Below are 13,375 nucleotides of genomic sequence, written 5' to 3'. Positions count from 1 at the left end.
GTCGCACCGTTGGAGGCAAGCGAGCTCCGTCTGTCTGCCTCTTGAAGGAAACGATGTCGAGTATGCCGATGAAGAGCGACGAAAAAAGGTAGTTTTCAATCTGATCTGGCAAGTGATGTACTTGATCCCATCACTCAAACTCCCCACACATTTTCGCCAGGTTCAGCCGGAACCAGTAGCAACATTTTCATTCTGTTATCCGACCTTATCCAATTTATCTTCTAACTCGGGATAGAATGCAGCCGCAAGAGGATCCTAGCACCGTTGCTTTGATTAATGTTCTCATGAATGATGCTTCATGAGATGCACTCTCTCTTCTATCTCGCTAACTAGACAGGCGTTGGATTAGGTACTCCAGCAAGACTAAGCTTGAGTCTATTCATTCCCTCACATGTCTGTCCTGTGACAAAATCTATGGCCAGACGCTAAAAGAATTGCATGATATTCGGTATCGAGATGGCCGCACAGGGCTAATTTTGTTATATTCATGGAAGCAAACGAGAACCCGATAACTTATCTGAGGATACCGTGTTAGACGCGACTGCCCAGTGACGAGGTTAATGACCAAAAGCCAAAATTGTATGGTATCCGGCGCGAGATGGCCGTCCGCGGTTAACATCATTACAAGCCTGGAAACCAATGAGAACCTGAGAGCTAATCTGAGGGCAGTCAGCGTGCAAGAGGTGGTGAGATATTTGAGAAACGGATGAGTTGTTGAAGTTATATAGCTGTCGGGTTTAGGAAACGATCTCAATCCAGAAATGCTCTTGTGACATGAAGACGCTGGCCGACGATGGCTCTCTTCCCTCCAGCTTATCAAAAACACTGACGAAAGCATAGTGAAGTCCATTCTTATTAAAATAGAGACAAGACTCATCTAGATCGTCAAAGCTGGTATTGTTCTGGCAATCGTATGTAATAGCATTGATCTATGGTCACGTGAAGAAACTGTGAGTTGAGTTTCACCAGGCAAGTCTTGCGAGGCTCTCTCTCAACAACTCATCTCAATGCCTGAACCTCATGAACAATAAACTGGCAGTCTCAGGATAACATTCCTCATTGAAGATAGCATAGATTCCCAAATGAAATAGGGAAATGCACGTTTACTCTCATAAAACATAAATGATGGACACCTTTCAAATGGCCTGAAACCCGGCTCTACTAATCTAAGAAATGCTTCGGGGCACCCTCAAATACTGCAATTGCAGCTTCCAGACGCTTTGAGAATTCCTGGGATTCCTCGTCATCTTGATCTGTCAGCTTTTCATCAGGATTACCGTCTTCTTCCGGCTCCAGGCCCAACTCGACGCCCTCCCGCCGCTGGTGTTGTGCTCTGCGAAGCATGTTTGTACTGAGAACGTCCTTGTATAATCCCATACAGGTTGTCTTAATTGGCATTGCCGACTTGTCAGACACGGCATAGTACTTTGTGTCAACCAAGCGGAACTGGGCTGCCCAGACGTGCCGTTCGTCCAATTCCACCGCCAGCTGCCATGCTCCCTCTCCGGACAGTGAGATACTTCCACCGATTGGGATGCCTGATAAGGAGCCTATGAGGCTAGAGCTGATGTCTGCGGACACCTTGGACCCATTTTCGGTTTTGATCACGGCACGGGCGCCCTCCAACAGATAGACACCCGTCAACATCCAGATCTTAGGTCGCCGGGCGAACTTGAAGTTGAGGACATATTGGCTGCGGGCGGCGGAAAGCCAAAGCTTGAGACACTCCTGCGCACGTGGATTGGGAATGACTTGGTTTGTGAGGAAAGATTCAGGACTGGTACCCGAATAAGTCTGGGAAGATTTCTTGATCGCGGGTTAAAAACGCAAAACAACGAGGTCTTACGCACTCCTTCAATATCACTCGAGCTCCCGACTTGGCCACTACCACCCGCTCTCGGTCCTTACTCCATCCAACAGACAGATTGGCGATGTCCGCTCCCTTCAGTCCGATAGAGGGAGCGAGACTCGAACGACCGTGGAAGGTACACGGGCCCAACTGGCTTGACCACGCAAACTGGTCGAGGGTATCTACACTGCGAAGATGCTTCGCTTAGCGACTCAATCCGCCATCTCTCACAACCTTATGTGGAAGGTACCTCAACACATTGTGCGTATAATGTCGCGCGACGAGGGGCTGCCAGTATTTTTCCAATACCAGACTGCCCAACGGTAGGGCCTCGGGCTTCTCTCCCACCCCATATAGGTAAAAAGACCGTTCGTCGCTCCCACTCATCTCACACAATATTGCAATGCAAGCAGAGAAAGATACGAGGATAGAGGGATCCGTCTCACCCCGCACGGGGGACCAAGTGCTGCAACCCTTGTATCTCCGAGATCGGTAGAATGCTACACAGCCTCGCCGACCACCCCCTACCAGCCAATAAGTGACTTCCTGACCAGGTCCCATGCTTGAGCTGACTATCAGCACGCCTTCGTTCGTGCCTAGGCATCCGTGACCTCCCAAGGCCTAGATCGCGGGGCTGGACCCTGCATTGACGCGCGGGGCCGGTTTCAATTCTGGATCAAAGAAGTCTTGTGTAGATTTAAAGGTAAATCCTCAGGGTGCCGTGAAGTGAAATGTGCATTGTGGTTACTATCTCAGCAGTAGCTCCTAATGGACAGGTCTAATTTCTTCGGCCTTTGTGGCAGATCGTTGTGGCCAGAGGAGTATCGCGGGAACCTCCAGGCTGCCCGAGACGAGCTGGATCGATATCGCCAAGAGACATCATTTGAAGATCCAGAAAATGAGGCGAGCTGGCTGCGCTGCGCGATCGATTATTTCGTTCTCATCGGCAGACCGAAGGATGCGTACGACTCGCGGGATCGGTTACAGTCACTACTTGATGTTTTACCTCCAAATTATGGCCTGATCTACGTGAATAATCGTCTACGGATTGACCTCGCCAGAAGATATCCCCCTTGCCTTCGTTTCTACCAGGAGTTCGGGCAGGCGGCCAATATACCCATGCTGGGGGATATCATTGGGATTCTCCAAATGACTGAGCAGCGGGCAGAGGGTATGCAAAGATACATGGCTACTTCCAATCCAATCGATAGAGTGTATGGGAACTTTATAGCGACTGTCTCGTGGTTCCCGCAGAATTCAAGACTCCTGGCAAGACGTTTGATCAAACCGGAGTTCGACGAGTTTTCGAACGTCACATGGAACGAGTCCATCCCCAACGCAGAAGCTGCAGTACAAGAAATGGGACAGTCCATGGTTTCCCTGAAGGAAAGACTTGAGCCGTTCTCTGATGCGGGCCCATTGGTAAACTACCTGGCCCGCCTTATCTTGGAACTGCATCTCGCATGTCGATCGCCATCTGCAGCTCAAGAATTGAATAGATGCTACACCGCGTACGAACATATAAGTGATTATGCTGGTATGGCCAACTGTAAGATGATGGAAGCGGATAGCCGCCTCTCGCCGCCTTTCGCAAGTCCCGTCTCGTTGAATCTGATTCCAGCTGATTCGGCATCTGCTGTGGGGGAAGAACACATTTGGGATCCATATGAGCTGCATCTGCCTCTAGACTATTCTCAGGAGGCCCAAGAGACGTATGCATTGGCTCTGAGTCTCTTTGAAAGAGCCAATTGCGAGCGCGGCCAAGCGGCTGTACTTCTTCGTCAAGCTTGCTGTCTTCATGTGCTAGCTCGTCAGTTGTCTATTGATGATGACTCGAGACATACAATGCTCAAAGAAGCAGGTGAAATGCTGGATCAAGCACAATTGCTCTTTGGTGTGGACGAGGCCAACTTGATGGTCGTCTTGGGCCACCAGATCCTCCTCGACATCAGCAGAGGGGTCAATACTACAACCATCCATGATCGAGCCACCGAGATAGGAAAATGGGGCGTGGATGCTGGAAACGAGAAGGTTGCTCATTTTATCGGCCTTGTGATGCTCCGTTTCGCGAAACACGAGTATGCTAAGTTCAGTCGTTTCGATATGGCCACTAGGGCTTATGAGTGCGCCTATGAGTGCTTCATAGCTTTGGGGGATGTTGTGCCTGCCTTTCAGACTCTGGCAGCCAGAGCATGGATGCAACATGGCATGTATAACTCCGCCGCAACTATTCTCTTCATTGATCGAGCTCGCGAGATGTTTGAAAGCGTCCTCAGCTATTACGATCAAGGAATCTCTAACGCTCCAGATACCGAGCTGGGAAAGATGGAAAGCAGGGGCTTATTAGCGCAAAGATTCCAAATCATCAGCTCCTTTCTTAACAAGGCAAAGAGTATGTATTTGCGGATGAAGGAGCTGGAGGTCCTTGAAGAATGGCAAACCCAGCATGCCTGGTTCATCGAGCATGACAAGTCATTCCAATTCATGCGCGAACACCTGGAGAAAGACGATGCAAAGCTGCCGACACGTTTGCGCGACCATAACCTATGGCAACGCAGCTTAGTCGCTAATGCCATACACATGAAATTCGCTGTTGCTGAAATTACCTTTGACCGTCACTTGGAAGATGGAAACTTGGCGGATGCCGAGCAGGCCTTTGCCAGTTTTTTTAATGAAATGTCTCTCATGGAACCTGGCTATTCCCGAGATTTCTTTCTGCTTCTGGCCTACAACCGTGTTGGCGATCATCGGCAGGCGCGTGTCGTCTTGAACTCCATGACAGACTCTGTGCTCTTCAATGATCTACTCGAGCGCTTTCTGGAAGGTCGCGGTCTTCAAGGCGAATTCCCTGATATCGCGGGGAATGCGCTCAATGTGTGTGTCATGGCCCGTGACATGAAACGAGGGTACCAGCTCATTCAAACGATCTCTCAGATCTCGCCGTCTTTCTTCGAGAATATAGTTGAAAGTGCGTCAGACTTCATCTTCCGCTTGGCAGATTATTCGATAATAATGTTGAACAATGATCACCCCGAGACGGCCTTTCGAAAACTGCTCAAGGCTCGCGAGTTAATCGAGCTACGTCGCACCGCGACCATCGATGCAGATGCCCGCGGTAGTTCGCTGGTAACCCATTTGGTCAACGTATTCTTGACGTTGACAAAGATCTGTCTTCGGTGCGAACAAGCAGGCATCCCGCTGGCAGTACTGTCGTTTTATGAACATGGTCATTCCGAGAATGCATCGTGGGGAGACCATGCTTTGCTATTCTTAGAAGAAGCTCGGGCTCGATCTGTGCTCGACTCTTTGCAAACCGTCGACCACATATCAGGAGCCACCAGCGGGAAGACTTTGTCAGAGATCACCTACAAAAGGCGGGCTCTCAGACACCTTCAAGCTCTCCGAGTGCGTAATGAAAGACAGGAACGAGAACAGGCACAATTGGAAGCTGAACTGCGAGATTTGGCTGGCAATTCACTGTCAGCTTCGACGGAGGAATTCATCCAAGCGACCAACGCCTCAGTCGACCCTGCTCTCCTCTATGGTTGCATCCCTGGTAATGCGGTGGTGATCGAAGCGTCGTTTTCACCGCACGGAAGCCTCATATTTGCAATCACAAGCGCTGGTATCGAGAATGCACGCGAAGAGCCTGTGACGGTCTCAGACCTTCGGAGGCCAGTGCTCGAATACTTGGGTCTCATGCAGCAGATGACTGGGATCAAGAGCTCCGAGGAGGATGTGCGCAAACGACAAGTAGACGAGCTAGGCGAACAGATCTCTGCGGTGTTGTTAAAACCCTTTGAAGACACGATCCGAACCAAAACACACGTCATTTTCTCTGTCTCTGACCCCTTGACGGCATTCCCCCTGTCCGCTCTGCCTTTCGACGGAGAGCCCCTTCTCGCACACGTGGCTGTCTCACAAATCCCCAGCTTGACCGTGTTATACCATCTGAGTCGGCGGCAGGCAACAACCGCAGCGCCTACGGTCTCTGTGTTCGCCAAGACATCAGCCATGCCTGCGGTAGAAGGTGCAACCCGACATGCCAACGGCAAGGATGGGGATGAGGAGGAGGAGGAGGAGGAGGAGCAGGTGCTGTACATGGCACGGATTGAGGCAGTCAATATCGCGCGCCTGTTTGCGACGTGGCCGATCGAGGCGTCTCGCGTGACCCGCCGCGAGTTCCGGGAGTACATCCAGGGTGGGAGTGCGGTGCTGCACATCGGGACGCACGGCGATGTCGACCACCACCACCCGCTGCTGTCCTTCATCTCTATCGGCGAGGAGTTCCGCGTGCTCGACCTGCTGGAGGTGCAGAGCCGCGCGCACCTGCTCGTCTTCGCCGCCTGCCTGAGCGGCCTGGGCAGAGCCACGCTCAGCAACGAGGTGCTTGGCTTTACCCACGTCGTCCTCGGCACGGGCTGCCAGGCTTATATCGGCACGCTGTGGAAAGTAAACGATTTTGGATCGATGCTACTCATGACGCTCTTCTATCGCCAACTGAAGGACCAGCATGCCATCAGCCTGGCGGAAGCAATGCGCCGCGCGCAGCATGACATGCTCCGTCTCGACACGGAGGGTGTCCGTCTTTTTCTTGACGGGCTCCTTGACGCGTGGGCCGCGATGGACTCGGCATGCGATGACCACGGCCTCACCGGGTTTCTATCGGATGCCCGGTACGTGCTGGCCACGACCAAGATGATGCTCGATCAGTTGGACCTGGCGAGTCCATTTTACTGGGCGTCGTTTATGTTGGTGGGGTATGGCGACTTCAAATTCGCTGTACAGGATTCCAACGAATTTGGCATACACTAGGTAGCAAATCATTCCCGGAGAGGTAATAATAGGCGCTAGGATGAGTTTTTACATAAGAAGAAAGGAAGAATACTCCAGTTCAAAAAGAGTCGTGTTGATCGTATAGTTTGATTATGTACATAACAGTAGAGTAGCAGTATATTCAGGTATCCTTGGGTAAAATCAACGCCTGGAATGCTTCGCGCAAAGAATATAGATTTATATTCCCTTTTCTTTTCCCGCTTTCAGTGCAGGAACTTCTCGACCGCCCCACCGATATGCTTCAGATCCAGTAGGAAGGTATCGTGGCCGAACAGGGACAAGTCCTCGCCTAGTTCAATGTGTTGGACGGCTGTGTTTCCGGCTGCTCGGAGACACTCGGCGATCTCGCGCTGCTGCCACGCAGGGAAGAGGATGTCACTAGCGACGCCCATGACTAGGACGGGGTGGTCCTTCAGCGGGGAAAGACCGGCGACCAGGTCTTGCGGGGGTTCGTCGGCGTGAGCTGCACCGCGCTGGTCGGCGACAGACTGGTCCAGGGCGGGGAGGGAGTTCGTGACGGATGGCTGTTCCTCGTAGGGTTTTGCCGGGAGGGTAAGGGTACAGGTAGCGTCGCTGGTACCCAGGAATGCGGTTCCGCGGGCGATGTTGGCTTCGTTCTCGGCGCGGCGCTGCTTCGTCTGCGTCTGCTGCTCGATCCCGAGGTCGAAAAGGTCCATGGCTTTGGACACGTAAAGCAAACTGTTCGGATCGTATTCCAGACAGAACTTTTCGCCCGCGTGGTCGAGATAGGTCTCGATGAGGAAGTCCGGACACAGCGCCGGTTGTTTTCTGGAGTCGGCGCGCTTGCGGCCGAAACGTTTCTCCCACTCTGGTCCGCTGCGGTACGTGACCGTAGCGATCTCCCGGGCGAGCTTCATACCCGAGTGCGGCGGGATGGAGTCGTAGTAGAACCCGCGCGCCCAGTTCGGGTCCATCATCAGTACTTGGCGCTGTGTGTGGCGCATGGCGATACTGTACGGATGGCTGCGGGCACAGCCGCTGATGCTGACGATCCTCCCGATGCGCTCCGGGAACAAAACCCCCGCCGCGAGACTCTGCATGCCGCCCATGCTGGACCCAACGGAGGCATACAGCTTCTGGATCCCCAGCGAGTCCAGCAGTCGGAACTGCGCCCGCACCATGTCGTCCAGGGTCAGGATCGGGAACCGCGTGGCATACCGTTTCCCATCCGACGGGTCGATCGTCGAGGGCCCCGTACTCCCGTAGCAACCCCCGATGACGTTCGTACAAATGACAAAGTACTTGTCGGTGTCGACTGGGCAGCCCGGTCCGATGAACTTTTCCCACCAGCCCGGCTTCGGATTGGCGGCGGTGCTGTGCGCATGGCTCGACGCCGAAAGTCCCGTATGGAGCAGGATGGCATTGCTCCTGTCTGCATTCAAACGGCCCCAGGTCTCGTACGCGATTTCGAACTGCGGGAGCACCCCACCCCAATCTAACAGCAGCGGCTCGTCACAATGGAACTGTTCATGGTGGCCGGTCGTGTACGAAGGCTCGGGGCCAGACTCCAGCGACCGTGCAGAGAGCAAGGCGGACTTTGCATCGAGCGCATCCAGACACGGAAATGAGAGCGCTGGGTTTGATGAGTTTTTCAAGAGTGCCTCGGGGGATGGCGGCGACTGTCGGAGGGAAACCGTATGGAAGGCTTTGGCGAGCGGGCGGCCCACCTCCAGAGATGAGCTGCTGGGCCTGGCCGCTCTGGCGGCCGCCAGGCTGCGAGAAACGCAGCGAGTAGCCCGCTGGACTGGTCTCATGGTTTTTAGAGGATTATAAGCAGCGAAACTATCACGACAAAACAGAAACGACGTCAGTGTTGATATAAAAAGTCGCGGTGCCATGGCTGCTTTCCTAATTCTGCAGGCGGAGAGAAAGATGAGATTGTCCGGCAGAATTCACGAATTGCATCATCTGTAAATGTTCTAATTCGTTGGGTTCTAGGCGGTGAATTAATAAGCATTCAATAATGGGCCTAACCTATTTAGGTAACTATGTAACTATTCCAAGGTTCCAAGTTTGGAGTCTATGGATGGATAGAATGGAGTATTTCATGAAGAGGCAAGGCAATTGGTAAGTGTAGGGAAATCTATTTATGGTTAACTTTATCTAGGTATCATAGAATTGGCAACTGGGATACGCGGGCCCTGCGAGCTGTCCTTGAACGGGTTGGTGCCGTATGCGAACCACGTTTGATTGTAAAGAAGAACAGGATCAGGGAAGTTGTCGGTCACTAAGTCTGACCGGTTAGCTTCCACATAGTGGTAGCTCCTGTCGTCGAGACTGAATTAATGCTGCGTGAGCGTAAGGGAGAGTGTGATAACAAGAATGATGAGTCCAAATGCAGCCCAGAAGACAAGTGGTTCACGACTCCATGACCGACGTCTGTTCTCTATGGACGCGAACTAATCGTTATCAACAGAAATAAAAGTGCCATCCTGTTGGAGGGCTAAGTTGTTCGACTCGAGCCCTTGACGATCCATCATCTGTCTTTCATCACTCGCCACAATCAACTCAAGTTGGATCTTGGGATTTTTAATGCAAAAAGAATAATTCGGTAATATACTATGAGATTCAGTTTCATCATCGCTGGGTTCAAGGAAGCAGGCCTCTGTAACTAGTGTTCAATATTTGCATGACGGATAGAGACTCGGTCCAATGCTTAGTCGAAAGGACTCTGTCCGACACTCGGGTTAGATGCTGTGAAATTAATATTCACTGAGTTGGCAGGCTGGACCGTCTCTTCGGGAGCCAGAGAACAAATCATTTCTCTGTTTTCAAGGTGATGGTATAATATCATTCTTTCCTCATAGAACAGAAATAAATAGCACCGCAGGCAAATAGATTAGTTTACTCCAACAAAGTATTCAAGCTGCTGCCTCGTTTTAGTTTCTGGAACATCATCTCGTATGGCGAGAAGGTGATATGGTTGTGTGACGCAATTCGCAGCGGCAAGCAATTCCGCAGAACTTATGAGTTACAGACATCCTCAAAAGGAATTAAACTCCGACTTGATCCTGAATCCTGTAGATGGTAGCGGAATATATTTCTCTCCTACCGTTCCTGGTTGAACTCTTACACATATTGACGGGTCGATCAAATGGGTGTCCCCGAGACTCAATGGGCACAGGTGATCGAACAGGTAGGCGGCCCTGCTGTCTACAAGCAGATTCCTGTTCCTAGGCCGGGTCCGGATGAAGTGTTGGTGAAGATTAAATACTCCAGCGTGTGCCATACCGATCTGCATGTCATGAGGGGCGAGCTCCCGATGAAGATGAAGATGCCCCTCATCGGTGGCCACGAAGGCACCGGCATGGTCGTCGCTCGAGGGGAGCTGGCGAACCAGGTCAAGATCGGCGACCACGTCGGTATCAAGTGGCTGCATGACTCGTGCCGGGCCTGCGAATTTTGCCAGAAAGCCGAAGAAGTCCTGTGTCCCCATGCGCAGATGTCCGGGTATACCGTTGATGGGACCTTTCAGCAGTACTGCACAGCCAAGGCGGCCTATGTGTCGAGGATCCCGAAAGATGTGCCGTTGGACGCAGTCGCTCCGATTCTCTGCGCGGGAATTAGCGTGTACCGGGCTTTAAAGGAGTCCGGGGCTCAGGCGGGTCAGTCCGTTGCCATTGTCGGCGCTGGGGGTGGGCTGGGAGCATTGGCTCTCCAGTATGCGAAGGCAATGAGCCTCCGAGTGATTGCGATCGACGAAGAGAGAGAAAAGCAACAGATGTGCATGAATCTAGGGGCAGAAGTAAGCAGCGCGAGGCACTCGTATATCCTGCCACCCTGCATCAGCACACACAGCTTACTGATTTAACCCAGGTATACGTTGACTTCACCCAAAGTGACGACATTGTCAAAGATGTCCGCGCAGCGTCTCCTGACGGCCTGGGGCCGCACGCGGCGATCATTGTTGCCATGTCCGAAAAGCCATTCCAGCAGGCTCCCATGTACGTGCGATCTCACGGTACCGTCGTTGCGGTCGGCCTGCCTCCCAATGCGTTTATTAAGGCCCCCATTGTCGAGACCGTCACCCGGATGATCAGTATCAAGGGGAGTTATAAAGGCAATCGGCAGGATAGCGTCGAGGCAATCGACTTCTTTGTCCGGGGCCTGATCCATATCCCTTTCAAAACCGCGACCTTGAAAGATCTCAACAACGTGTTTGACTTGATGGGTGAGCCAGCCTCTCCGACCCCGGTATAAACGCTGTGGCACTGCTAATTTTCCCCTCCCCACACAGACAAGCAGACAATTGTCGGTCGTTACGTTCTCCAGATGCCAGACTAGACTTTCCCAGTCCAGATAACGACATACGTAGAACCGTTTCGTGAGGTTGAGTTGTTGCTGAACACTGGCTTGGTAGGATAGATAAGAGGTGCCAATATATACCTATCACTCAGCCATCGCAGCTAGTTAGTCGCCACTTTCCACTTTATTATTATTATTAGCCATTCTATTCCAGCCTTTTGTTATTTGTGTCTTGTGTCAAACGAGAGTAAGTTAAGGCTAAACGTCAACAAACCATCGCGACAAGAGCCCTCAGAGCAGCTCCAAAGTCGTCTCTCTCTCTCTCTCTCTCTCTAGTAGCCTTGGAAGCCACCATAAATGACGATCTTACTATAACGGGCCAATCCTGACGCGCGTAGCAGCATCGTGGGAACCTGGAAGAAACGTTGCAGTGGGGAGAAGAATGACGCGGCTGTCTGCAAACGACAAGGGTAGACTCTCACAGACTGAACATGAACGAACAAGAAATCCCCAACAAAGGGGGTATACTACATATGTAGCATATCTCTTCTGAACCGCAGGATCCAAATTCGAACCAGTCTCTCCAAGGGTAATGCGAAATTAGACCAAGGGAGATGCTAAATGCTGGGGAAGTGGAACTTGTCGCCATTGACTGACGCATCCTCGTCAGTGCCAAGCCCAGAACTTCGTCAACCGTTGACAGACTAGAGAGTAGTAGAGATCCCCTGCTGTAACCGCCGGCTGCTCCCTCTTCGTCTCCTGGCGGTCGTGTCGTTCTGCAGCAAAAATGCCGATGATGATGACTTTGATTCTTTGATCTTTTCTCTTTTCGATGAAGTGTTCGACTGTTGGAAGGTGAGAAGAGAGAACTGGCCTCGTGCAACTACTCGCCTCTTTGCCGTTCTGTCGCTGGCCGGGCGCAATCTGGCCACGCCACGAAACCACCATGCTTACCTTCCGACGGTCGTTGATTGCGGCCGTGTGTCTGATCGCTTTTGTTCTCCTCCTCCGAACGACGCATTCCACTGTCGCTATTGATCGCGAACCCGGTGTTCCCGCGCAACAACCACCCGGTGGACAACAGCAAGACACTGGGTTACCGCAGCAGCAGCAGCAACAGCAACAGCAACAGCTCCTGTCCAGCGCACCGCCGGCAAGTGCGAGTCTCCGCGATCGGTTACGATACCAGTTCCCTTACCGTCTCGAGGCGCCGTTTCCTGCATACATCTGGCAGACATGGAAGTACGCTCCGTCGTCGGTCTGGTTCCAGGAGCGACTGCGACCGCGCGAGGCCAGCTGGTCCCAGATGAACCCGGAATTTGTGCACGAGGTGGTGGGGGACGATACGCAAGGCCATCTGATCCGGTATCTCTACGCAGCGGTGCCTGAGGTGTACGAGGCGTTCGAGGCGATGCCGTTGCCCGTCCTCAAGGCCGATTTCTTCCGGTACCTCATCCTGCTCGCCCGCGGCGGCATCTACAGTGACATCGACACGACAGCTCTCAAGCCGGCGACCGTTTGGCTGCCTGCAGAGCTCGACCAGTCGACCGTAGGGTTCGTGGTGGGCATCGAGGCCGACCCGGACCGCCCGGATTGGCACGACTGGTATTCGCGCCGGATCCAGTTCTGCCAGTGGACGATCCAGTCCAAACCCGGCCACCCGATCCTACGTGACCTCGTGGCCGCCATCACCGAAGATGCCCTGCGGATGAAGAAGAAGGGCATCCTATACACGGGGAAAATGGACAAGACAGTCATGGAGTTCACGGGTCCCGCCGCCTGGACGGACGCCATCTTCCGCTACTTCAACAACGAAGAGTACTTCTACGTCGAGCCCGGCTCCACCAGGAACATCACCTACGAGGACTTTACGTACCAGCAAGACCACCGCAAGGTCGGCGATGTCATCGTCCTGCCCATCACCAGCTTCAGCCCGGGCGTCCACCAGATGGGCGCTGGCGACTTGAACGATCCTATGGCTTTTGTCAGACATGACTTTGACGGTATTCTTCCCCTTTTTTTTGTTTCTTTCCTATATATAATTAACTGCCGTCAAACTAACAATACTTACTAGGATCCTGGAAAACCGATCCGTCCTTATGAAATACAAATACTACTATTCTCCCAGCTCCATCAACCAACCCGCAAGAAATTATATCCCCCCCTCACCGACAACATAGTCGGACTATTAAGGATCATCCACAGCCATGTAGGAGGAAGCATGCCTTCCCCCTCCCCCCACGAACGACCAGATGTCTCTCCCTGGCCTGTTTCTCTTAAAATCTACTCTTGATTTCTCAATGAAAATTTATATAGCATGTATGTGTGTGTCAATGGGAATATAGACGGCTCGAAGCTGTCTATCCATCTATCTGTCTGTTTGCTTTGGTGTTCGTGGAAATCGAACATGCATATCACGAAATA

General features: G+C 52.4%; 5 protein-coding genes across 5 annotated transcripts; 3 read left to right on the top strand and 2 right to left on the bottom strand.

The window, feature by feature from the left end:
• Nucleotides 1-1,161: 1,161 nt before the first annotated feature.
• Nucleotides 1,162-2,236, bottom strand: ASPZODRAFT_14482 (hypothetical protein; the record flags this gene model as incomplete). The annotated part of the gene is made up of 3 exons (XM_022725043.1): nt 1,162-1,777; nt 1,851-2,036; nt 2,100-2,236. 3 exons carry the CDS (start codon nt 2,234-2,236, stop codon nt 1,162-1,164), a joined length of 939 nt encoding a protein of 312 aa, XP_022582851.1.
• Nucleotides 2,237-3,220: 984 nt separating this feature from the next.
• On the top strand, nt 3,221-6,664 carry ASPZODRAFT_150590 (hypothetical protein; the record flags this gene model as incomplete). Its single annotated transcript, XM_022725640.1, has 1 exon — nt 3,221-6,664. One exon carries the CDS (start codon nt 3,221-3,223, stop codon nt 6,662-6,664), a length of 3,444 nt encoding a protein of 1,147 aa, XP_022582850.1.
• A 65-nt stretch (nt 6,665-6,729) lies between these two features.
• Nucleotides 6,730-8,479, bottom strand: ASPZODRAFT_130327 (hypothetical protein). The gene has a single exon (XM_022722483.1). The coding sequence runs from the start codon at nt 8,458-8,460 to the stop codon at nt 6,889-6,891; it is 1,572 nt and encodes a 523-aa protein (XP_022582849.1). The 5' UTR covers nt 8,461-8,479; the 3' UTR covers nt 6,730-6,888.
• Nucleotides 8,480-9,800: 1,321 nt separating this feature from the next.
• On the top strand, nt 9,801-10,990 carry ASPZODRAFT_61579 (hypothetical protein; the record flags this gene model as incomplete). Its single annotated transcript, XM_022728997.1, has 3 exons — nt 9,801-10,451; nt 10,523-10,877; nt 10,944-10,990. The coding sequence occupies 3 exons, from the start codon at nt 9,801-9,803 to the stop codon at nt 10,988-10,990; spliced, it is 1,053 nt and encodes a 350-aa protein (XP_022582848.1).
• Nucleotides 10,991-11,897: 907 nt separating this feature from the next.
• Nucleotides 11,898-13,054, top strand: ASPZODRAFT_150587 (hypothetical protein; the record flags this gene model as incomplete). The annotated part of the gene is made up of 2 exons (XM_022725639.1): nt 11,898-12,954; nt 13,026-13,054. 2 exons carry the CDS (start codon nt 11,898-11,900, stop codon nt 13,052-13,054), a joined length of 1,086 nt encoding a protein of 361 aa, XP_022582847.1.
• Nucleotides 13,055-13,375: the final 321 nt, after the last annotated feature.

This window comes from Penicilliopsis zonata (assembly GCF_001890105.1).
Source record: "Penicilliopsis zonata CBS 506.65 unplaced genomic scaffold ASPZOscaffold_4, whole genome shotgun sequence".
NCBI classification, from domain to species: Eukaryota; Fungi; Ascomycota; class Eurotiomycetes; order Eurotiales; family Aspergillaceae; genus Penicilliopsis; species Penicilliopsis zonata.
Note: the sequence above shows the minus strand (reverse complement) of the source record. Positions and strands in the feature narration are given on the sequence as shown.

Bases quoted from the DNA above. Each gene is read 5' to 3' on its own strand.
- ASPZODRAFT_130327 (XM_022722483.1), bottom strand. From the start codon at position 8,460: ATGAGACCAGTCCAGCGGGCTACTCGCTGCGTTTCTCGCAGCCTGGCG.